A 26,323-nucleotide genomic window follows, 5' to 3' on the forward strand; every position below is an offset into this window, starting at 1 on the left:
CTTCAGTTATTTCAATTGCTTCAATAGCCATTTAGAATCAGCATCATTTCGAACTTTTATACAAACATCTGCTAAAGCTTCAAATCTTTTCAATATTATTCTGTATTCCTTTTTGTAGCAGAAATTCCTCAGTGGATTTTATACATACACATAAGACTTCCTCTTCTTGATCAACACTGAAATACTTTTGGCACGTCAGCTGGTAAAACGCAGTAACTGAACATTAAGTAAGATCAGATTGAAGTATTCAAATCAGAAGAAAATTTACTTAAAGCATCATTGAACATCCTGGTCCCTCCTTCCACAACAACTTCAGTGAAAAGAGTGCATAAGCAGACCCTTCAACAGAGTAGAAACCAGTTCATTCTTTACACTTGGTTACAGAACTATTTTCAGTTTCTCTTATCTTTTGGGTTTCAGAGATAAAGCTTTGGAAATAGTCAAGGACTGTTCCCAAATTGAGTCTAGTGAATAGCTTGATGATTCTACATTAGAAAGCATGGTTACAAATCTCTTTTAAGGCTGAGAGGTGTACAAAAAATGCAGGTCTCTAATACCCTTGACCAAGTGTTATCATAAAAAATAATGCATGAGCTGCAAAGAAACATCCCTTTTCTCCACAGCCATGAGTTAAAAGTGGTTACAGTACCAAGTACAGTACCAAGATTCATGCTATTGCTAAGACACTGAGATCCCCAGTGCTGCCTCTATATGTTTAAATATTCATGCAAATTTTGGTAAACCACTCACTAAAACAAAGATGAAATTTTTGTTCCTTGTTGCCGTTCAGATGCTTACTTAATATTCTAAATACAATCTTTAGCATCTCTTCCTTTAAAAAAAAATAAGATGGCACACATATCATCCAGATGATATAGATAAGCAGTAAACTCCACCTCTAAAAAATTTAAATTCATCCCTGCAAGCTTTTTTATCCGCTACCACCATTACACCATTTGATTTAACAATACATCACTGATTTTTCATCTGTAGATCCACTAATTCTTTTCTATTAGGTTTTGTCAAAACTATGTATCCAGTCCATTCAGTTCAACTTTGAAGGGATGTTAATCTTGTTAACTCCAATGTTCTTGCTGGCGGGAGATTCACAATCCTCCTCTGAGCCATTAACGTTTGGCCTCAACATCATCTAGTCTCCCAGATTTTACTGTTTAATTACACACAGGAAACAGTATTTCCTCCAGTGGCTTTTAAACCTTCCAACCTATTAATTCAGGGAACATTCTTGGGAATTCTCCTAACATTATAAAGGCACCACAATTATCTTTAGACTTATTCTAATAGATTCAAGAAAAAATGACTACAGTCAGTGAGATTTTCTTGCCTTTTTTATCTTTGCACAACATTTTTAATATTATTAATATTAACATTAATAACTGTAACTCTCAACTCATTAGAAATACTGCTACAGCAACTTAAGCATAAAAAACCCAATCTGACAAAAACAGAAAAAAGTAAAAAATTTTTGGTTACAGAGAAGAAAACTAACAAACAAACAAAAAACTATGGTTTTCTTGATAATACCATGCATTAAATAAAAAATCACAATGAAAAATCTGAAACAAGCTAAAAATATAATAATGTGTTTCAATTTGAAAATTTGAAAAGGAATTAATTATTGTGCTCCTTTGGCTGCCCCAAAGGACTGAATCTCCAACACCACTCAAGGAAGATGAGGAAAAAAGTGTCAAGAAGTAACATGGCATTTTATATATGGAATAAAATAATGAAACTACTATACCAGTAAGACAACTTACTTCCAGAAAGGGAGAAAAGGTTTAAAGACGGGAATACTTTCAAAGAGTTTGCTCTTCCACAAGGTATTAAAAGCTGAAGAAACTAAACAAAACGTCAGGAGAAATGATTGTTGCTACAGTTCCATTGAAAAGTAAAAAACTGCATTAAAAAGATTCTCGACAATGGAACCAAAACATCAATTAACATATGCAACCTGAGGGCAAATATATCACCTTCTGGATTCTAGATTGGGTCGCAGTATTTTATTGAGGTATTCTGACAAAATTGTATTTAAAAATCTTTCAAATGTCTGTATTACCAGGAAACATTTCTCACTTTTTTTTTTGTTGTTGTTGTTAATTTTTTCCTTATGGGTCACACATTTTTGCCACCCCTAAAGTAAAATAGTTCAACATTATTGCTTTAAGCAGTCTGGGATTTTCAAATGCTTTTTTCTTCACACATTCCACCAAAAAAAAGTAACTTTAATGTTATATTCTAAATCCTTTGATACAGTATTTAAGCCCCAACCACCTAAAAGTATCTTTAAAAGCTGAAAACTAAAGCAATCAATTACTTACCCCTCTGTTGACAACAAAATGTAAGTTCCAATTTGCAAAGCATGTCAGCATTCTCATACTTCTCCTCTTCTACCTTAACCCAGAAACAGGATTCTGTCATTTCCTGTGGCCTGATCTACAAGCAAGAGGTAAATCAAAATTAATTCAATTATTCTGATAGCATGGAGAGACCAAAGCAAATTAAATACTTAAGAGCTCTGTAAAACACCTGAAGTTTTCACATACAATCCAACTTCAGAATTGTTAAAATGTTTCTGATTCAAAATAACAGCACTTACAGTAAGTACTTTTGGACAAACAATATAAACAATACTGACAATGCACTATGTTATCCAAGGTCTACATGTAGCAATCTTTGGTCTAGATTGAAAACATAGGTAAGGCTTAATTAGTCTCTGAACACAACTGATTCAAATAGGTATTAAATATCTCATTTTGATCTTTGTTTTGGTCTAAATAGTTACAGTTTCCAAAACTCAATGTATTGATAATCCTGGTACACTTGAGCCTGTCACAATGGAGAAGAAAAAAATAGATGGATTCTGTCCTTTTCAACTGTTAAATTTATATAAGTACATTTACACTGAGGACAAATGGATAGACCCACAATGCTTCTTCCCACAGTCCATGGGTAGATAGATGCAAGACACTTCACTGGAAACTGCAAAGCTATCGATACTGTGCAGTACCTAATCATCTAGTGTAAACAGTCTGCTACAAGACAAGACACAGAAGGATCCAGGAAGCATGCTGGCATCATGGTTCTAGTACTCTAGACCAGAACTGACTTTTCCAGGTATTTGCCTGGATGAGTCATGAGTCAATGAAACACAATTTTCAGGAAACTGTAAAAACTAAAGGCGCAAAGTATTCCTATTTTACACAATTTTAACTAATTCATCAATTGCTCTATACAATCTTATTTCTGAAAATGTATTTATCTGAAGTTCTCTGAGAGATTTTTGATCAGGTATTTGCCATTAATCAGTATTACCTTGGACCAGTTGAGTCTTTTCATGGTAACCTCAGGTCTAAACTCTTTCTTAGGCTTCAGTCCAAATGGCAAAGTACATGAAGGTGGAGACCGCTGTGCCCCAAGCAGGCCTGGTAGAGGTGGTGGTGGTGGGGCACCCAATGCTGGAGGAATTCCCAAGGCATTCAAAAATGGTGGAGGAGGTGGGGGAGGTGGCGGTGGTGGGATTGCCCCATTAGAAGGCAGTGGTGGAGGAGGCGGAGGTAACTGATGTGGTCCTGTAGCATCTGCTGGAACGACAGATGCATCTCCACGTGTTGATGGTAGACAGCCAGGTGGCAAGGAGCCATACTGATAAGGAAAATATTCTTATTCAGTTTCATATTTTTATAAACTAAATGCCACGACAATCATTGTTTATAGATTAAATCCAGCAAGCAAAGTTAAAGTCAGTGATGTTGTCTGTGCCTAGGACAAGCAAATATGAATTATAATAAAGCCAACATGTTGTTAATTTCATATTTGGATGTCTCAATATTTGAAACAGACATCCAGAGCACTGGATGCATGCCAAAAATCACAAACTGAAATTCTATATTGCGCTCATATTTCATTGATCATGATCTAAGAAGTGTTTAATAGGTATCTTGATGAAATTTTATCAAGACTACCACAGTTCAATTCAAATTAAGAAATAACAACCTAGTTTCTAGCATTCCTACTTATCCGACAGATTACAGAGAAATATTCGTAGGATTTAATACCAGAATATGACAAGATTAATAATTCTGTTAAAAAAAAAAAATCCAATATGGGAACACTTTCATTCTGCAGGATTGAAGGCAGAAAGTAATGATGAAAAAAATCCTTCCAAAACTTATGGCTGCCTTATATCTGCAGATATAAGCAGATATCTAGCAGCCATTCTATTTGAGAAAATAAGAAACATTATCCTATTATAAAAAAGTGGACAGAAAAAGTAGTAGCAGGACAATATTATACAGTACTTATTGAAGCAGTTTTGACAACTGTAATAAAAATTTGTAAGATAACACACTGACAATATTCAATATAGTGAGGACATCTGTACTATGTGGAGATGGGCTTTTTTTTTTCATTCACACTTCCATAACTAAAAGAAAAAAAAAAAAAACACTTTTTCTGCTATTTGAAGGAATTCTATCACAGCCCTTTAAACATTAAATAGCTAACAAAAAAAAAAAAAAAAAGAAGAGATAAGAAGTATTTATCTACTGGTCATAATGCTAATCAACTTTTTTAATTGGTAATTATGAAGTGGAGTAGACCATTTTAGTTTTCAAACGTAGAAGACAATACATTAAGCAAAGGACTGAAAGAGTTTTAAAAATAAATAGCTAAATATCAATATATATAAATAATATTGCTTTCAATTGCTCAAATTCTACATTATTTACACCAACACCAAAGAATTAGGTTCCAAAAATAGTGAAAGAAAACAAATATAAACAAGCTCTAAATACTAAAAAAAGAGTAAATGAGGAATGAGACCAGGAAAAAGATAGTTGTAACAGGTTGATGCCATATGGAAACCAAAGATTCCTCTTAAAATGGATTTAAAAGTAATAGTACTAAATAGAAGTAATCAATTGCTTGTTATTTGTAAAATATTCCAAGTAAAATTAACAATAGAATAGTTCATGAGTGTAAGCATATATTATGCTCACTGTCTGCACGTAAAAAAAAAAAGGCAATATTTAACCCAGTGAACAACAGAAACAGTAAAGTATGGGAGATAAAACCTAATTCACTCACAAAAAAAGGAATAAAGTATGTTTTCAAAAAATATGCATAAAACTACTTTATTAATTTATGATGCGCAGCTCATTATTTTTTTTTTAGAAAGCAACAAATTGTGTAATTACTTTTTTAAAGCCTGACTTCAATATTAACAGTGAATTCTGACCAGAAACCTGAATCAAAATAACATTTTTGAGCAGACCAACGCAGAGCTGAACTAATATTCCTCACTTAAGAAAAAAGAAACAAGCTCAAAACCATAAATAAGCTCTATGATCAAAACACATATTTCATCGTCTTTCTACATCCATGTTTTCTCTTCTAACTCAATGATCTTTAAGGTCCCCTCCAACCTGAGCTGTTCTCAATACTGCCTGTGTTTAGCCATTTTTAGATTGTGCCTCGTTCTTGAAAATAAGACGAGGGAAAATCACTTGCTCACAAAGTCTCCTTACACAAATTTTAGTTACACAAATTAGTTACAAGTTTGTTCAAGTATCACTTAAAAATCTGCACTATTCCTTCCCCATCACATTTTATAGCATCTATTTATGTTTGAAATTTGAAAAACTATCATTAAAACGTTTTCATCAAGCCACAAGTTGTTTCTTCCACTGCTGGATATCCATGGTAAGGCTTCAGCAAAGCAACTGCACAATGAATAATTTCCTGTTGAGGGATAAAGATCACAATGATAAATGCTAGTCTAAAAGCATATGACTTATTACCCTATGTGGTTAATTACTTTGGAAATATATGACACTGAAAGCAAAACCCAAATGAAACAAGAAACTAGTTAATTAACAGAGCTCAGGCACAAAAAGGATCAACTGGGATCTCATATTGCTAATTAGTGTCACACTACAATTCCTTGTATAAAACAGAAACAAAAAAACTAGCAGTCAATAATAATCAATAACAAGATTGTTCGAAGCACCCTCAACTGCACTATCAGAATCTGAAAAAAAAAAAAGAGTAAAATGAATTCTATTTCAAAAGCAATCTTTCAGACACTCATTAAACTGTCCTATACCTGCAATTTAAAAGCTTGTAGTTCTGCTTCAAGTTCATTGATTCTTTCTTCTTTTTTTTGCAGTAGGGCCTGGGTCTCCTGATGAACTACAAAATCTTTTTCAAACTAAGGAAAAAAAAGAAAAAAATGTTGATACTAGACAGTTCCACATACCTTCTTTGGATTCCCACTTCTCCTTCTGGGTTTCTTAACAAAAAATTGGTAAAGTATGGTAATACAGAGTCAGCAGACACAAACAACTAAATTCTTATTCTCATACTTCAGCTGTATGAGAAACTGTTCACTGTTTAGATAAATATTTCAGTTGATTTTGGGGAGATTTATACGTGAAATCTTAAAATAAATAGTAGAAAGGCTAAGTTAAGGTAACTATTTTACAACTTTTCTGTACTTCCTAGTCCACAAGAAATAGCCAATTCCCACTTCAACCTAAGTAATAATAGTAATTTGAAGTTAAAAGCTATGCCACTTTCAATTACACTATTCATGAAGCTATTAAGTAATTTCCTGTGTCCACGTGATGACCACATAACTTAAAAATTACATACTTTTCTGGAAAGTTCAGAAGCTCTCTCTTCGCATTCTTCTAATCTTGCTTTATCTACACAAATATCTGGAAAAAAAACAAGCAAATACACGCTTGCAAATATACAGGGAAAACAGGACTCTTAACCATAGATACAACTCTAATTTGCTTTCTGAAATACAGAAAAAAAGTATGATATTGTATGATATGATATTTCCATGCATAGCACTTACCTACTAAGTGGCTGAAATTTATATCTAATCTTTTACGATACGTGAAATCTGGGTCTGTTCCACTTCGATGCAAAACTATCTGGGAAACGCACTCTTCAATTATTTTGAAATACTGTGGACTAAAGACAGAGGTAAATTCTTTTACAACATTTTTTTTTTAACATATACTTAAATCCTGTCTATGAATACAGTTGAGGTTGAAAGATTTAGGCTGACTTACTTCTATAGGATAGATGCAAAGGACAAATATGTCTGCTATTTTATTGTACAAGAACAGTTACACAAAGCCTGAATTACCAGTAGACCTAAATATAAAGCCTTCTTATATTATAAACTCCACATCTCTTTTCCTATTGAACTACAGAAAGGCAGGACACCTTCCTGCTTCTTATCAACAGAGAGAAGGCTTTTCCTTCAGTTTTATTCCTTCTGCTTTCATGATATTTGTGACTGTGGGTGCCTGCAACCCTGTTGCTGTAAACTGAATGAAAAATCACATTGTTCTAAAATGCCAAATGATACGACAGCTGGTCCACTTGACTAGAACATGCAAGCTGTGAATTCAAACCCTTTTGGGTGGAAGAGGTGTAGCACAGATGCACCCAAGTCAGGCAAGCACTCTTAATAAGGTGAGATGTGTGGACAAAGTGCACTTCTGTGTATAACGTGCTTTTTGTCCTTTGATCTAAATACACAAAAAAATTACAGTTGATTATGAATCATGTCAGTAGCAGTAAGAGATCTGTTCTGATCACTTATACTTGCAGTACATTAGCTTCAGATCTCAACAAAAGTAGTATTCTCTCTATATAAAATTGTATGCTAAGCAAAAGAGGAAAAAGAGCATACGGAAGACATTCATATTCAAAGCTGATACTTTTGAACAAGAATTCACAAAGGAATACTTCCAAACTGCATTCAGCACAGAAGAATACTAAAATGTATTTATCTTTAAAATTGTAAAAGCACATTAATGATTAAACAACCACCTAATCCATAACTGACATTTAATATAGCATTAAACATACCGTATAAAATAGTCATTTCTTATCAGCAAAAGATGTTGGAGAATAGAAAGAAAATATCCTTCAGCACTGGTGTCCTTAACTGTATTCCACACCATGTTGTAAACATCATTTACTTCAGTAAGAGAGTTAAGGAAAGTAACAGCAAGGAGGGAACATTTCATTCAAATGTTGACTAATAGTTTTTTTTTTAACAAAAGCTGTATCAGAAAAATGTCCATTACAGACATTATTTTGTTCATGTTTCTCTTGATGATATCAAAAGGATATTCTAGTTCAGATCTAATATCTTCTAAACGATGAGAGAACTCGATCATGTCTTCTTCCTTATGCTCATTGAACACCTTCAGCTGAATATCTAGTGCTTCATTTTTTATACATTTCAATTGCTGCAAGGAAGAAACAATTGAAAAGCTAGTAAAATTAGCGTCACCCTAAGTAAATAAACTGTATCTTTTATTAATAATTTCTATACGTCTACATCATTTTGAAGCTTAAATAACAAGAACACAGAGCTAAGTCAAATATTCAAAAGGTAATCATGGCTTCAACCTGGCTTAACTAGTGACTGCACTATATTCTGTCGCATGTTCTAAATCAAAGTCCTAAAAGGTTAAGAATTCAGCACAAACTTCAGAGAGCACACTTCACCTTTTCATTCTTATTTTAAGGCTGATTCTCATATCTAACTGCTCAGGCTCCAACTTAATAAAATGCCTTTGAGAATAATTTATTACAACGTGTTCTCTGATTCCCCCTCAAGCTCAAATAGTCCAGTAATTTAAATAGTAATACAAAGAGAGACTACAAGGCGCTTACTGGCAATATCTCTTTTAATCCACTGCGCATAAATTCATTTCTGATGTGAAGCCTAAAATCCAAATCATCAGGAGATGTAACAAGAGCATTGATGAGCTGCATGCAAGCTACCTATAACAAAGGAAAAATAAAACAATTTTTAGTTTTCAATAATCATCACAGTCAAAACAAGACATAACAAACTACCTAATTAGACACATCTAATTATGTCACATCTGATTATCAATATATTATAATCATATAATTAAGATAGTTAAATTTCATATCAGCCATGAGGTATGGATACCAAACACAAGTCATAAATTTCCATAAAAATTGAGTATTTTCTCACTCCATTGAATTTTGCCATTTTATACAAACAGCAAGTTCACTTACCTCAAACACCTTGATAAGCACGATTCTCAATACATAAATAATGCAATGGAAGCATACATTTCTGTAAACATATATATTTAGTGACATAATAGAAATGGTAAAAGCTAACATCTGCATATACAGTGGAAATCAGAAGGCAAAACACGTATTTAAACTAAACTGAATCTAAAGAGCAGAATGTTGTTGTTTATTTTTTTTTCTCCTTCTCTTTTTAAAATCTTCCCTCTTATAATGTACTGAGCTTCACAGAACACTTGATGGGAACTGGACTTCAGCTCAAAAGCAAGCATTAGGTTAACTGATGCCTATACAAGTCCACGGTCATCTAGCAAGTAGTCTCTCTTCCCAGGAACGAAGATTTATCTGGAGAACCCACAGCAGGAAGCAGCAGGAATTAACTATCCAGATTCACAGTCATCTAGAACAACAGTGAATTATTATTATAATTAATCACAAAGAAGGACCTGCTAGGATAACAGCAGCCATTATTTCTTTTTTTTAATTTGTTGTTGTTGTTTTCCTTTTACCCTCTTTATTGATCGCACATCTTGCTTGAGTGCGCCTGAAATCTGTTATTCGTGCATTTCCAGAGATTTAAGCTGCTTTTAAAAACACAAGTCAATTAGGATACTTGGCCTAATATACTACGTAAACAAGTAAAACAGGCCATGTCAAATACTTTCTCTGTTGTAAAGCCTTTATCATCCAAAAAGGACAACGCATTATTTTGTGGTCCAGGAAAAGGCTCTACTGGGAATATACTGCCCCAGTCACCTTCAAAGTAAGTGTAAGTCCAAGTAATGAATTTATATAAGGTCTCCAATTCCAAATAATTAATTTAAATATGGTACATAACCAGAAGAACTACATGGCCAAGCTACTTTGGTACAGACTGTAGGTAATACAAAGGTACTCATGAGCTTTCCAAGAGGAAAGCACTTATACTTCAGAACATATCAAGATTAAATGATGACACAGACTGACACATCATGTCAGACATGATCATCATTTATCCTACTGCAAGGAATGTAAGTATGAAAGTAGTTGTATATATCACTTTAAATAAACTGTTTTGAGAGTACATGGCAGTCTATGTAAATTAGGTTTACTTGACAGCAGCATTAGAACATGTAGATTAACTGTAGTTAACACTGCAGGGGAAGGAAGTATCTTAGTTATAAGCATAGAGATTTAAAGAACGTAAGCAATCTGTAAATAGTGGTGAGAGCTGCAAACCTGTTGAAGCAGTGTGTAAGCTCCATCAGATATCTGGGGACCAAGCACATTGTGTCAGACATTCTACACCCAGTCCTGAAAATTGCACCATTTGGAGTTACTTAGTACAATAACTCTGAACCAGGACTTACGGCCATCTCTCCTATCTCCAGAGAGGCATGAGGACAAGGAGGAGTGGCATGACTGGAACCACTATACTAACTTCTGTGCTGGAGAAAAAGTACCATGACAGCATCTACTTTTATATTACTCCATCATATAGTGTACCTTGTATCAATAACAATTTTAAAACAGTAATAGGAGGAGGGAGTAAGCTGCTTTCCTCCTTCCCTTTATTTGAATGAGCAACGTAAAATTATCTCCCTTTGAAACTTCTATGAAGCTCAGTGCATGCCAATATCTAGATTCACATAATAAAAAACTATTGTTCTTACCATATTGACATCAGTAGGACACAGCACACTAAGTTCAATTATTTTTTAAAATCAACTGTATAAAAAATGTTAAGGTAAACTTCTGTATCTTACTCCAGTCTTAGTCAATAATAATTCAAGATAAAAAATCTAAATAAAATTAATCAACTGGAAAAAAAATCAAAACTTTAGCCAATTGAACATAAAGCTATATCTAAGCAGGCTAAGAAGACAGAGTTTGAGGGACAATCTTCAAAAAATATCTACAATGAACAGAGAAAGAAGGAAGCCAACCAGATAACCTGTAGGGTCAGTAAAAGATCACAGTAAGAAGGTATACCCAGAGAAAACAAACTTCAGTAACACTTCATTGATGTTCTATGTGTGTGAAATTAGTTCCCACAGTAGAACACAGAGAGAGACAGGATATCTTTTGCAGGTTTAGGGGTTGGCAGAAGAACTTATAAACAAAGCCAATAATTAAAAGACACAAAAGAGGATTCACCCAAAAGTTAGGAATAAAATCAAATATACAGTTACTTCAATACTCACTACTGCATATACAGTCTTACTTTAAAGTACATTGACACACCCAGGAAGATGACGAAAAAAAAGCTGATATTTGCAGGGATGTTTTTGGGGAAGATCTGGACAACAGTAGCCTGGTAAGCTTGACTTTTCTACTGTGCAAATATATTGAAAGTATATAATATCTAGAACAGAAGGACAAAATTCTTGAATAGCATGACTAAATGCAACATGAATGAACAATGTGAAAAAATGCAGAACAGCTCTGTAAAGCAAAGACCGTTTTCACAAACTGATGAGATGTTGGTAAGTCTCATGGAATAGGCAAAACCACTCTGACTGGCATAAGACTGGACTTGAAGAAAGAAAAAAAATACTATACTAGCAATATAAAATACTATTCTAGCAGTCATTTTTAAAAGAACTCAGTTAAATAGGAACACAAGTAATGGGACTGCACCATTTGACCATTCTGTCTTCACAAAATATGTTTCCTTGAGAAAGATCTTTCAGATTTGGGGCTGCTTCACTAAAATTATAAATAAGAAATAATCCCCAGTTATTCTTCTTTGAACAACCAACTTGAAAAGTGGCTAAATTGATAAGTTTGGGACTTAAACTGTCACAGTAGATCCTGTCATCTTTGTAGTGCTTGTCAGAGCTATTATTCTGAAATCTTCGAGTAATTGTCTTAATAGTACCCAATACAGGAGAAATTAAGACTCTTCTCTTGCACAATCAAGCTTTTTTGGAAACACAATAAGCTCTTCATACCCGATATTTGTCTGTCATGACCTTTAAAATCTTGCTCAGAACGTGTGTTGCATGCTGGTAGCCCAGATATTTTTACTAATAACAGGCTAGAAACTTTGTATGAAGCTAAGAATACATGCCTCCAGACTTGTCAGGCTATACTGAGACTTTGCTTGGCCTGCCTGGATCTTTGTTTCAGCTTATTTATCTGCAATAGGAGTAGGCTAATATCAGAATGACTACTATCCTATTTGTTTTAGATTTGACTTAGCTTTGTACAAGTTTGGTTTGTGGCACACGATTCATATGCACATTTTACTGATGCATATATTTCTATGACTAGCAGGTAGATATATGACCCTAAACAAAGTGCAGCACAGAGGAGCAGAGGCACGGGATAAGAGCAGACATGTTTATCTGACAATAATTTGATTAGTCCTTTAACACTTTATTTAAATTAATGATAGATCCCTGACTTTTAATGGAATCTGTGTTCCTTATGCCCACAAATAGCACAAATTACAGTAAAACAACTTGGAGGATCTGACCAGACTCGTCTGTAACTTGGATGCTACAAATGACAGTTGAAATGTACTACAATTCCTTACAGAATATATTCTCTTATTCTCTAAGTATGGGCTATATTGTTTATTCTTAAACTTTTTTTTTTGTATTTGATTTAGTATAGGTCCACTTTACAAATCCATCCACATCCACTGTCAGTATTTGTATTTTTCCCTCAGTAGCTTTTTTTTTTTTTTTTTTTTTTTTTTTTACTGCCACTGATTTTGTAGTGCTTTATCTCTCTGGAAAAAAAAAAAAGAGTCATTCATTCAATTTTATTTTCTTGATTCAATTAGCTCTTCCATTCAAAACTAGTAATTCAGTATCTCTGGTTGTATTACCAGTATTACTGGCTGAGACTCTACAAATGTGTAGATGATAACATACAGTCAGTTATAATATACTCTACTGCCCATTTACATTTATATTTCAATAAAACAAAATTCATGGTGTTTGATTACAACAGAATTAGAACCTTTGACATTATTATCAGTAGTGTAGAACAGTATATTTACAACATTAACATGAAAAAAAATAATAAAATGTATGGACATGTAAGCAAGAAATTAGATTTTATCTAATTTGATTTAAACTATCAAGGAAGAGGCAATCAAGAAAGTAGACTACAGTGTAAATCCAGACCAAACTGGTTTAATCTTTGATGTAGCAATGTAATTTAGATGAAATGATGTCTACAGATGCAATTGCTGCTAAAACATTTTTTTTTCTTTTAATTCCCCAAATGAACAAGGTACTTGTACACACATGCTCTTCAAATAAAAAACAAGACAAGATACCACAGTGAAATGCAAGAAACCTATCAGTGAAAAGTACCACTGTTCTAGTATTCAAGTCAAATTTGATCAAGTGGGAATTCAACTTCAGTTTGTAACTAGAACATAAGTTAGTTTTCCTGGAATAAACAAGACAAAGACCTAGTGGATTTTGTTAGCAAACTATTCCCATAGGAATACAAAGACAACAGTGAAAGTTCCAAACAGAATTCTGCAAAAGCAGAACAAGAAGCGGTTATACAAGAGGAAGCAAGTAAGCAATGCCTCATTTAAATCTACCTTTGAGTAATTTGCTTCATGAAACTTTAAAAAGAAGAAAAAAAAATGAGAAAAACAACGGCAAGAGCCTATTACTATATCACAAATGTTTATAACATGTTTCAAATGAAACTACTATTTAATGGCAGCTACAAAGAGAACAGAGGCTCTCTCTTCAGAAGTAGCCACATGTGAAGAGGACAAGGGGCAACAGGTACAAGCTGAACTGGGAGAGGTTTCAATTTGATATAGAAAATAATTTTTTAGAGAGAACAATCAATCACAGGAAGCCTCCCCAGGGATGTGGTGTAGTCTCTATCACTGGATGTTTTCAAGAAGTGACTGGACAGGGTGCTAGATAATCTCATTTAGGCTCCTATTTCCACAAAAGGTTGGACCAAATGATCTTTAGAGGTTCCTTCCAACCCGGGCTGTTCTCTGATCCTATGATTAGTATGCAATACTTAAATTATTGTGATAACACATGATAACAAGATTTTGAAATTTGTTCACCCGTATCAATGTAGAATACAAGATCAGTAATAACAATTCAATAAGGAAAAAAATATTTTACATCTGTCAAAAAGAGGAAAAAATAAACTTGTGAACATTTTAGTAACACAGCTGTTGGGAAAGCTAGATTTTGGGGGCACATACCAAACACAAGATAAAAATACCCTTCTCATGCTTGAAGAACAGCATCCAAGTAAGTTAATAACTGACAATTTTAACCAATAACCCATTGAAGATTCAAAAACAAAAACTTTTTTCTAAGGTTTGCAGTTGGAATAAAATATATTAATATTTTTTACCTCTATGTTTAAAGGTATGTCAATAAAAATGCAGCAAACCTGGTACAATTAGTGTCTGCATAAGGCACAAGAAAAAAATCAAGAAACAGAATTGTCAAGAGTTTTCCAGTACAATACAGCTCAAACTTCAGATGCTTATGTATTGATGCCTATATGCAGACAGATACCCACATGCAGCCGTGTGCTTTGCCAAACTTCCATTCTTATTAATTAATTGCCTACTGGATTTTATAAGCAGTTCAGATCTTTACAATACCCATGGAGTGACTGGGACAGCTAATACATTATACAGCTAATACCATTATAGCTGCTTCAGTGCATTGTATTGAGCTTCCAAATTCTAGCCCAGAAGAGTGAGAAGGAAGAGTGAGAAGAAACCTCTTGAATTAAATGTGTTGTATCTGCAAGTACTGTACACATTTGCTTAATGCACAAAGGCATCTGCAGTGACGTCTGAGAAACTAAATTGCACTTCAGACTTCCCTTGGATACACGAGAATTCAAACCTCTAGCTCACTTGCTTGATGGGCTGGCTTACTTGCAAACTCGCTTGTTCCCAATCAACAAAGTTTTGAATAAGTCTGAAATTTTGCCTCCACCATATGAGCCTACTTGCTTAAAAAAATCTCAACCACAAAAATGCCCCCAGAAAATAAGTAAAACCTGTCATTTTTTTAAATAATAAAAAAAAAGTACATGCCTTTTCTGTAGAAATATCAGATTAATAGCTCTTCATTTTAAAGCAGTACTAAAGCTGTTTAACAGCATGTTTTAAAAATTCTGAAGATTCACATACAAGCTGGTATTTATAATTGTTAAATTACAGGGAGCACCACTGACTTCAGATCTAACAATAGTCAAGCAATAGGTTTGCTCCCGTTTCTTAATATATTCACTGCTTATTCACAGAGCCTATCAGAAGGGTGTGTAAACGGGGCCTTTCAGGTTCCGCTGTCCAACCTCTAATGCTGCAAATAAAGAGTCAGACCAAAGAGAAAACAGGGTACAAATAGTTGAAACAACTTCTTAAGGGAGAAAGGAAGCTACAGACAAGTAATTCTCTTCTTCAAGCATTTTTCTCTACATATACAATTCTAAGCAGTATCCACTCATAATTACTTGTCTTCAATGTTCCTAATTAAGCAAAAATTGAAGAACGTTTATCCCAACTGCAACATCATTCTTTGACAATTCTCAAAGTACAAAACACTTATTCAAAATGCTGTGATGCTCCAGTTGACAGCTCTGTAAGTGTCAACTATTGGTACGCAGAAGAATCAGTCATTACTTGCACTCCAGAGGAGAGGGCCCAAACTGACAATTCAACAGTATTCTTTTACACCTTATTACCTTGAATGAAACTGACAGTCTTTTGAATTCTCAGTCATGGGCAAAAAGAGGCAAGGCCATGTCCATATCAAAAAGGCAACTCATCTTCAATAATGAAGAGGTATTCCTGGTGAGGTAGCATGAGGTTTAGTGAAGTATTCCTGGTGAGGTAGCATGAGGTTTAGTCAATTAGCTTCCTCAGAAGTCATCGTGACTAAAATATTCTGAGCGAATGATCTGTACTTAAAACCAATTCATCAGAAGTTGTAGATTCTGCAGACAGAGGTATTTTGTCAGCATTGAGAAGATGCCTGAAAAAGTCAAATTATTTTTGGCTCTAACACTGAAAGACACATGGTAATACACAGCTCTCTGCTGCACTTTCTAAAATTTTGCTGTGTTGCCAAGGACTGCAATTTCTATGCTATTTCCTGAGGGGCAGCTCTAAACTAAACAGTATTTTCATCCTTAGAGTATCTTGTTTTTTTTATAACAGACATGCAGTTAAGGCATATGGAGGCACTTTCTTTAGGGAAAAGCTTAGAGCAAACCTTTCAGTTCACCTGTCTGTGTGGTTAGATGCTTCTTTCCCTACTTCATCCCTTAAGAACTACAGCTGAATATAGTCTACCATGTTAAGATTTTCAGGTTTGAAAGTATATTCCATCTGGAATGTTTTAAATTCCCTGCTGCCACATGGTGGGCAGGTACAATACTTGGCTTTGTATGTTTATCTACAAGATGAACATACACTGATAGGAAGATAGGTAGACAGACAATATTTTTGGTAGGGAAGAACTTTGCATGGATGATGATAGAGTTCACCTGGAATGGCAAAATTTTGAATGTTTTTCTGTATGAGAAAGTAGACCAATGAGATAAGATACATTCTGCTAAGTGAGAAGTTACAACTTGAAATTTTAATCCTGATTTTCCTCTGATTCTAAACAGTGGTGTCTATCAAGTTACAGAATGCATTTTCTGAGGATTATACAGCCAGTAGATCAAACTTCTATTCTTACCAGCTGAACACAAGGCAGAATATACCTGGTGATTTTCTAGTGGAAAATGCTAGCCATATCTCGGTAGCTCAGAGAAGCTTTTCCTCACATAGACAAGATTATCATTTCTAAATAGATGACTAAGTATCATCTTATGTCACATCTTCAGAATAAGAAAACTGCACCAACATTTCCTACTTCACTTTTCTCACTCTTACTGCAAATTGTAGAAAAGACTACTGATAATGAAGGTTTAGTTAAATTTTATTTGCCGATATTAAACCAGATATAGACTTGGTTTGTTATAGACCCTATTGATGTTCATCAATTATTTCCCCTTGCTAATGAGAAAATGTTTTTAGCAGTGACTTTGAGATGTATTGTCTGTACAATTGCACCTTTGCACATTTACATGAATCTTAAACAAATATTATCAGTCTTTGCATTTAGACAAAGTAAGCTTTGCTCATATTAGATACTCAGTTACGGAAAGTATCTCATTAGCACTGAATGTCCAAGAATCAGCAAGTGATTCAGCTAACTAAAATACCACAGACCATATGATCCCACATTCTTACATTAGATGAAAAAGAAAAATGAAATGTTATTATCTGACAACCTATAAATACTGAGAGTAATGTTACTCATGAGAACTTTGATGTGAAAATGCTTCTTTTAGGATAGGCATAAAGCATCTGCAGGTTTCCACAGGAATAAGCAACACTCATTTTTCAGGAACTTAATTGGAAAAGGAAGAATAGCAACTTTGTTGTACTTCTTGCACTTTGTACCTCTTCTCTGTTCTAACTGAGAAATAATAAGATCACATCTGCCACTAGAACTGAAGAGGAAAAGAACAGCTTTCTTCCATTAGTTAAACTGCCTGCCCAAGGAACAGTGATGGAAGATGATGATTAGAGAGTGGAAGCATTCATCTGATTCTACAAGAAGACTGAGGAAGAACTGGGCAACTCTATTTTTTTTTGGTTGCTGTTGTGGTCTTAAATACATCAAAATGGGTTGTGACAGAAGAACAGTATTTCCTGCCTCCATAACTTCAACAACTAAAGTATTTAGACTTCTTCAGTTGCTGCCACAAGTACATAAGGTACCAGGTTGCCTTGGATGCATTTTCTTGAGCACAGGCATAAGATATTAAACTACCTTTACTTTAACAAAACCATAAATTCAGTATTATTCTTGGCTATAGCAATATTCTCAAACTAGGATCACCAATCTTGCCTTGAACCAAAAATATTTAAGTACTCTTTCCATAATTTTGGATGATCTTTACAGAAGTTCAGAATTAGAACAGCCTTTGCTTTCAGCAAATAAAAAAGTAAATACACAGAGCTTTCACTAAAATGCAAAAATTATCATACTAAGGCTTCTTATATATTCAGCCTTCAAGTAACAGAAATGCTAGTCAATTCAAAATTGAAAAGGTCAGTTGTTAGTGTCAAACTGAACTGCCACAAAGCAGACTACATATATCATGTAGATAATCAAGGCAAGTATGCCAAGTAACTGACAACTGTAAACTTCTGTCTCATTAAAACACTGTCAAATTAACCACCAGGTCAATGTCATTGTTAAAAAAAGTTTACAACTGGTTCACATGAGACACAAGGAGCCTTGATTTTTCTGGTCTTAAGCAACAACAACAAATCTAGCCACCACTTGTAAAGTCCGAAAAAGAAAAAAAGCTTTTTAGAATTAGTGTTCAAATGCAAGTTTAAATAAAATGTGAACTTTCATCAGAAATTTTCATGTCCACAAAAGGTAAAGTGAATGTAACAGTGAAATCTTAATTATTTTTAGGAACCTTAGAGTAACACTCCAGTAAATCCAGATTAATGTATTTAGCATAAGTATTGCAAGTATAACATTTAGAGTAAATTCTCAGTTTCTCACAGCAAATGGAGGTACAGCACAAGCATAAGAAGCTATAACTAGTATAGTTATAGTACTTGTATATAACCTGTATATAACTAGTATAGTAAAGTACTTGTTTAGCATGTGAAGGGCAATCCTAGAAAAATAAGCATTACTACACAGTTAGCAAATCAGTTTAAATTTTCTGCACCAATTATCTCATCAGCAGTATCTTACAAATGGTAAGCATCTCAGGAAAAAGTCCCTTGGGGACCCAGGAGTAGGACTTAACAATCCTTGTGGGTCCCTTCCAACTCAGGGTATTCTATGATTCTAAGTAAGTACGAATGCAATAATATTTATAAAAAAGATCTAACTACTTAGAGATAGCAGCTATTACTGTTTCTCAAAGGGGCTGCTAACCAAAGACTGCAATTTCTGAAACCTATTCAAAAATGTTCATCTAAAATGGCAACTATCAGCTCATCTTTAGTTTATACTGCAAGGTTTATAAAGGCCTTTATACATTTATTTAATTTTTAAAAATGTAGAAGTGGAGACTAGGGTAAAGTGTGAAGTACGTAGAATTAATTTATTTGAAGCAGCAGGTAAATTAAGGCGCTGCTTGTAAGGTAGTTTTCATGCCCTTTTTGAACGATATAGAAAAGTGAGTCATAGCTCTTTTCTTCCTTATTAAATCTACACACATGAACGTATGCAACTCTGCAAAGCAGGAATCACATTTGGAAACCTAGCACTCAAAACAAAATGCTGTTATTTCATGACTGAATCCCTACAAAGCTCAAAGAACGGTCAGAGAAATACTGTACGCTATTAAATTTTAGGCATCTCATGTTAGTGGTGTGATCCGCCTTCTGGAAATTCTCAAACCGTTATATGCTGTGTAGAAAATACAGACTCTTACATTTTCTGAAGTTAGATATAATCCCTTGCAACAGGAAGATATCATTTTCCATGATCTAAAGCATTTCTCCCCACTAGATCAAAGTATTTTAAAACTTTTAAAACTTTTAACATTCATGTCAAAAAAAGAAGATGCTCAATTAATAAAAAGAGAAACTGAACTACCAGTATTCAACATTAAAACTAATTTCTGTGTTGTTGATGTGTTGTTGGTTTTGTGTTTTTTTAATTATTTTACTGATTATATTTCTGATTAAAATTTTCTTAGTACATACTATTATATATTAATTTCTTCCATATTTATTACACTAACACAATGCCAATAAAAGTAATAGAAAATGATAAATTTTTCATTTTTTTCAGGTTGATCAAATACGAGGTATTTTTTTACTTTTATCTCAACCCAATATCAAAGTTCACAAGCAAGTCAAGAAAAAAAAAAAAAAAAAAAAAAAGAACAGGTGCATCGAGACAAATGTTATGTTGCCCTGAAACTGACATGCCCAAGCTTGCAGTTGCACTCCTGGCCCAAATACCTACTGCCTACTATCTCCAGGACGCTAAAACATGGAACAAAAATCATACTCAATAGGAACTGATTAACTGAACATCGTTCACCTTGAAATTTAGATGAAACAGATTCCAGAGGAAAATAAAAATATATAAGATCATATATGTAAAATTAATATTGAAGAACTGCAAAGATACTTGCAAAAATACCAAATGTAGAGACCGAAAACTACATGAACCCAGTGTTCAGTCTGGTAAATGCAGACTCAAGAGCCTTGAAATATTGGAAGGAAGCTTGTTTTACAGTCTATAATTTCCTTCTGCAGCCCTACTAAAACTGGGGCTTTAAGCTCCCTCTCCTCTTCCTCCTTTTTTGCTTTTTCCTCCTCTTCTTGCTTTTTTTATTATTAATATTTATATGAGTTTTAGCTGATATCAACAGAAGTGAGATATTTTTGCATTTGAATGCATGACTCATGCTTTATTTTAAAAGGCAGTATGTTTACTTCCTAAAGTCTGTAAGATTTGAGTAAATATAAGTCAAATTAACCTGCAACACCCCAACATATCTTAAAACTGAATCTTTCTATGATGCATTTTAAAAGATTATATTTTTAAAAAACTACAAAATTTGACCCTCATTTGAAACCATATCTCTCCTCCTTCTCCCCCCTCCCCGCCCCAAAACAGGAAAATATGTAAATTTATTTTTGCTTGTTGCAAAGACTATTTGTGCAAAAAAGATTTCTTACTTGCAGCTGAACTGAGTTATCCTGAAGTCCTTCCACAATAGGAGAGAATCTATCAACATTCTTTTCCTCTGCTGCTGCTGTTATAGCTTCCAAAATTTTTTCAAGGCTGTAAGAAAATAAAAGCATTTCACTTAGAAGAGGTTATATAACCTTCTTCTTCATTTGTTATCTGAAGACTCATGCTGCCAAAAAATTCACCTGTTTCAGTATCTCAAGTACAAATGTAGGAGTTTTAAGCATTATTTGTTTCCTTTGGAGACTTTTGTAAGTGAAGAATGACTTACTGGATTACATTGGTTAAGATACCTGAAAAGTAATGCTAAAAATCTTACAGAAAAAAATGGCTGCATAACTACTTTCCATCGAACCAGTTCCTTCACATGACAAAAAGAAAAGTCTTATTGATATGACCATAACAAAAATTACAGAAAAAGGTATTTTCAACAATGACAGCATAGTACAGATATTACTTTCAAACATAAGTTGAAAATTTCAGCATTTCATTTAGGTGCAATTATAATTTTGGATATCCTAAAATCACTTTACTATTTCTGGCTAAACACAGTACTTACATGCTTTCTTCTCCAACAATGCACATTGCAGAAAGGAGTTTAACTATATCAGTCATCATACTAGTTTGCTTGGGATCAATTGCTTTGATCAGCAACAAAAGGCTCCTCTCTTCTCCCAGAATTCTTTCCAATCCATACTAAACAACAGAAAAATGGTTGTAAGAAGAGTTGGAGGGAAACCAAGTGACAATACTGAATACCAAGCAAAATGTAACAGTTCCCTCAAGTAAGTATTTCAAATGACATTTAAACCATTCAAATAATTAAAAAAATAAATGAGGAAAAGGTGCAAAACAGGTCACTCATTCTGTAACAAGAACAAACATCAGCATCATAAGTTTACACTATTCTCAGAGTATATTTCTGTCGAGAAGTAGCAGAATGATCTTCAAGCCACTGCTGACAAATACATTGCTTCTCCAAATTCCACACGCTTATGTATTTTGATAATTTACATCATCTGATTGAACAGCAGTAATTCAAATTTCCAGATTAATGAAAATCCCATACCTTATTGTTCATGAAGGCTCTCAAACATTGTATAACCTTATGCTGACTCCTCTTCACAATTTTGTCTTGGCTGAATAAATTAAAAAAATATATTGTAATTAAATGCTGATTATGTATTAAGAAAAGCTGATAATTTTATAGAAAGACATCCTTACTGTTTTGTCTCAACCAGCCTTTCCAAAACGTCCAAGAGCAGCCCCAGACCTTCTCGGCCAAAGTTTTCAACCCAGCTACATGGAAAGACAGACATTATAATGACTGATACTTCAAAGACTATTTACAATAAAAGAAAATTTTCAGAATAAACAAAAGCAGTGTAACTGGATCATTTTAAGATCAACTCTACTGAATTGAGGATCAAGATACATTGCGTTCACTCATTGACCCAATTACATTAAAAAAATAAAAATGACAGTATCCATTAAAATTTTTAATTTTACTTTAAAATGAACAGTTATACTTTCTTTGGTAGAGAATTGTAATTATTAAAGATCTTGCAAAAGAAGAGAAGAAAAACAACAATTTCTGCGACTCAGTGTTCTAGCACCTCCCAGAAAAGTATAACCTCTGGTTATACTCTAATATAACCAGAAAAGTCAGAGAAGGAAGTAAATACCTAAAGGAATTGCAGAAATGGCTGCCTGAGATATTAATTTATATGAATACTTCCAAGAGAACACAACAACAGGTAATCAGCTCTTGCTATATCTATCTTTGGTGGGGTTAAACCTGGGCAAGTTGTTTCTACACATGACAACTGCTTCACAGTCCTGTTTACTATTGGTCAAATCCTCTCTTCTCTGTAGGCAGAGCATCTACAAAGTCCTTCTCCTCAGTGGCTGACAGCAGTAGTGCAGCCATCCCTTTGACAGTAGCTGTTGATCTTGCTGAAGCAATAATGTTTGATCAATTACCTAACCTTATGTTTCATGGACAACACTATCATTTATAGTCATAGCAGCAGGCATATTCTGCTCTTTGCACTTCATTGTCATTTAAGGGAAGGTGATACTTGAAGACTCATCTCTTTCCATAATTGGCAGGAAACACCTCCTGACACATTTTGTCAACTTTCCATACTACTGCCATAAGGCAAGTCCTTGGATCTCTTATTACTGTCTTTGGCCAACAAGACAAAGTTATTTCATAATGGATCTCTCTTGCATACTCTTTTTGTTTCCACTTTTAAATTACCATACTACTTTTAACTACTAACCGGTTAGAAAACCATCTCTATCTGGAGCATATATAGCTAGCATGACACAGATGCAATACTTTTCACCATCCTCATCATCAAAACACATATTCTGTTGGGGGTGTTGTAACAATAGTTTCTCTGAATTCTTTACATTATTACTTTTAAACATTTTAAGCTAAGGAAATCCCTTGTCATGCACTAAAAAAAAAAAAAAATGTAAAAAGGGAGCAACCCATGTGCAATGTCAGAAGTTCAGCATCGTAAAGAGGTTGATCAGAATTAGTCAAAAAATTATCATGTTCACTTCACTTGCAGTATAGCCTCTCCATTGTTTTTTTGTTTGTTTTGTCTATTCACAGACACTGTAACAAAATATTTATTATTGATTAAAATTTAAGTATTATTGTAGTAATTGATTATTATAATATCATTTTAAGCAGAATAATGAAATACTTCTATAATGGTGGGATCTTAGCACTAACAAATAACAAGCCATTCTGTTGGAAGTAGCACAAGGTAGATGCAGCAGCTCTTTTGAAATACCAAGTACTTCCAATCCCATCACAGGAATGGATTAAAATGTGCTTTGCATCTGCTGGACATGGAATTGTAATGGTCTTAAAATTATAGATAGAACCAGATGAGATGATTTTATACGTTCTTTGTATAAACCTAAATATATACGAAAATAGGTTTTCTCCTTCCCAGATTGGTGTTCTGTTCTAAACACACTTGAAGGCAAACAACCATCAAGTATTTTGAGTATAACTGGCTATATCTGATCTAAAGATGATCCTCCTAGATATTTCTGAGCATATTTTTTATTAGAATTGTGAGCAGCCACTTTGTCATATGTCCAGCAGTTGAGAGCGCTGAGAATGATTTAGTGCATAAAATACTGCTGCATTATTATTGTCCTTTCCTCTGCTTCCACAACAGCAGAACAAAGATTACTTGCAATATCCACAGCCAACACAGCTTTTTGTCAGTCTGACAAAATACCAAGCTATCAGTGTCCCATTCTCAAATTATTTTAAGAAAAGTTCTCTTAATGAAAATATCCAAATTTGTTGCAACTATTATTCAAAAGGAAAAGCAACAATTGTAGATAACTTGTTAGCTGCACTACGATGTTATTTGTAATACTATTTAGCTGTGGTAAATCTCCAAATTACTTTTTACCAACTGTGTTGGGACCTGTGAGGTAATAACATCCTATTTATTTACCTGAAGAACAGTGATCAAGATCGGTGGATACATTTCGCTCTTGAGGCTTTCTTTTTTTAGTGATGGGAAACAAATACTATTTTTTGCACTAAGCCATAGATTTAAATTTATTTTTTTTCAAAGTACCAGGATCAAACTATTCAACAACACCATTTGACTCTGATTTTCTCTGTGAGCTAAAAATATGCTTTCCAAAACCAATTAATTGAAAACAATGTTGTGGAGCCTCATCTTTCATTATCAACTGGAATGTCAAGAATAGTTAAACTGATTAAAATATTTGGAAGAAGTTTTGTGTTGTTTTTTTTTTTTTGTCTATATTGTCAAAAAGATTACAGCCCAGAAATGTGAATATCTGCACCCAATTAACATAAACGTTCATGGGGTTACTCATTATGTTCTAATGTTACTCATTAGAAAGATGCGGGCATGTGCTTTAAAAATGTTGAGCCTGCAAGTGTTTATTATGGAGAACGCTGCACTGCCATTACATTTCTGCTGTTTTTTAAGGGAGTCCTAATGAACAGCTTGTTTGTTTGTTTGTTTGTTGGGTTTTGTTTGTTTGTTTTTTCCTGAGACTATTTAAAATGCTCTGTTTAAGCCTAGTGAGGTCTATCTTAACAGTCTTTTTTGCCACCAGTCAATACATCAGCAGACTGTTTTAGAATCCGTATGTTGTTATGGTCGGGATCCTTTATTTGATTTGTAGACTAAAATGTGTTTATGGACAAGCAGTGTACATTTTTTTTGCAACATTGATGTCTACTGCTGTTTTTACAAGCCGCTGTCAATCTCCTTCCAATTCAGACCTATGCTTAGGCCATATATCCAGTAAATTCCTAATGAGTTCTACTCCAATACAAGCACTGTATGTTCTTTCATATAGGAGGATTAACTTTTCTCTTGGTGTGTGAGAAAAGGGCAGCAAAGGGGATGACAATCAAAAAAAATGAAATGATCCAGTCGTATCAAGAACAGAGAGAAAAGACTGCTCTAAACTTACGAGCATGTCTTATGATTTGCGTTTCTATTCCAGACACATGACTTCTGCAGTCAACAGCTCAAGTTTTCTTTGTTAAATCAATACGTGTAATTAAGAGATGCCCTAAGCTGTTGTTTGTTTTGAAATAAAGAAAGGAATGAAATACTATATCAAAAAGTAGTTTCACATTCATGGAAGAAGTGCAGTATCTACTGTAAGACCATCTGTCAGAAGCACTCAGGTTGATTCAAAGCATATTTTTTCCATGTGGACCATTATATGTTCTAAATAAGACAACCCAATCCAAAAACAGATGAATAGAAGGAAAGAAGCAAGTGCCCATACAAAGGACAACACATCAACAACTCTGCCCAGCAAGCTGCAGAAAGAAGAAAATTGTTGAATCCTCTTAATCACATACCTACATAAGCATCCCCAGCAGTTCATTTGTATTATTTTACACTAAACCAAAAACACTTCACAAAATCATGTGTTCAAACAGTGGCTTAAATAGATGATCTACAGCAAAAAGCTATAAATTCGAGTAAAATTGAGTAAAATATAGAGTATAAAAGAATAGAATAAAATAGTATAAATGTGCGTGTATATTATACATCTATTATATGTATATATATATATATATATATATATATAAAGTGAGTGTGTGTGTGTGTGTGTAAATGTATGTATGAAACTATGTTTTCTGGCTAAAAAAAAATACAAAAAGGTGCCTATCTCTCATTATTGATCACCCTGACAAAGTATATTACAATATTAAAGAATTGAGAACATTACAAAAAGAAAAATAAAGAAAACTTTTTACTATTTAGCACAAGAAAACAGTGATCTGCTCTGAGCTGTACTTGTTTCACATTCTCTTAGAATTACTTTGTACAGATCAGTGACATCTACTTAAAAACAGACCTGCAGAAGATGCATAATCAATGCAGAAAAAGAAAAAAGGTATAATCATTCATTAATAC

At 33.8% G+C, this 26,323-nt stretch overlaps 1 protein-coding gene across 1 annotated transcript in view; it reads right to left on the bottom strand.

The window, feature by feature from the left end:
- DIAPH3 (diaphanous related formin 3) overlaps nucleotides 1–26,323 on the bottom strand; it is a 237,025-nt gene that overhangs the window by 177,887 nt on the left and 32,815 nt on the right. Inside the window, exons 6-17 of the mRNA XM_082771110.1 lie at nucleotides 22,089–22,163; nucleotides 21,934–22,003; nucleotides 21,424–21,560; nucleotides 20,852–20,957; nucleotides 8,728–8,838; nucleotides 8,179–8,297; nucleotides 7,912–8,028; nucleotides 6,884–7,002; nucleotides 6,673–6,737; nucleotides 6,125–6,229; nucleotides 3,334–3,663; nucleotides 2,340–2,454 (exon numbers count right to left, since the gene is read on the bottom strand). Of these exons, the coding sequence (XP_082627236.1) occupies nucleotides 2,340–2,454; nucleotides 3,334–3,663; nucleotides 6,125–6,229; nucleotides 6,673–6,737; nucleotides 6,884–7,002; nucleotides 7,912–8,028; nucleotides 8,179–8,297; nucleotides 8,728–8,838; nucleotides 20,852–20,957; nucleotides 21,424–21,560; nucleotides 21,934–22,003; nucleotides 22,089–22,163 (1,469 nt within the window). The remainder of the gene's footprint in view (nucleotides 1–2,339; nucleotides 2,455–3,333; nucleotides 3,664–6,124; nucleotides 6,230–6,672; nucleotides 6,738–6,883; nucleotides 7,003–7,911; nucleotides 8,029–8,178; nucleotides 8,298–8,727; nucleotides 8,839–20,851; nucleotides 20,958–21,423; nucleotides 21,561–21,933; nucleotides 22,004–22,088; nucleotides 22,164–26,323) is intronic.

The sequence above is a fragment of the Aythya marila genome, assembly GCF_965140915.1.
Source record: "Aythya marila genome assembly, chromosome: 1".
NCBI classification, from domain to species: Eukaryota; Metazoa; Chordata; class Aves; order Anseriformes; family Anatidae; genus Aythya; species Aythya marila.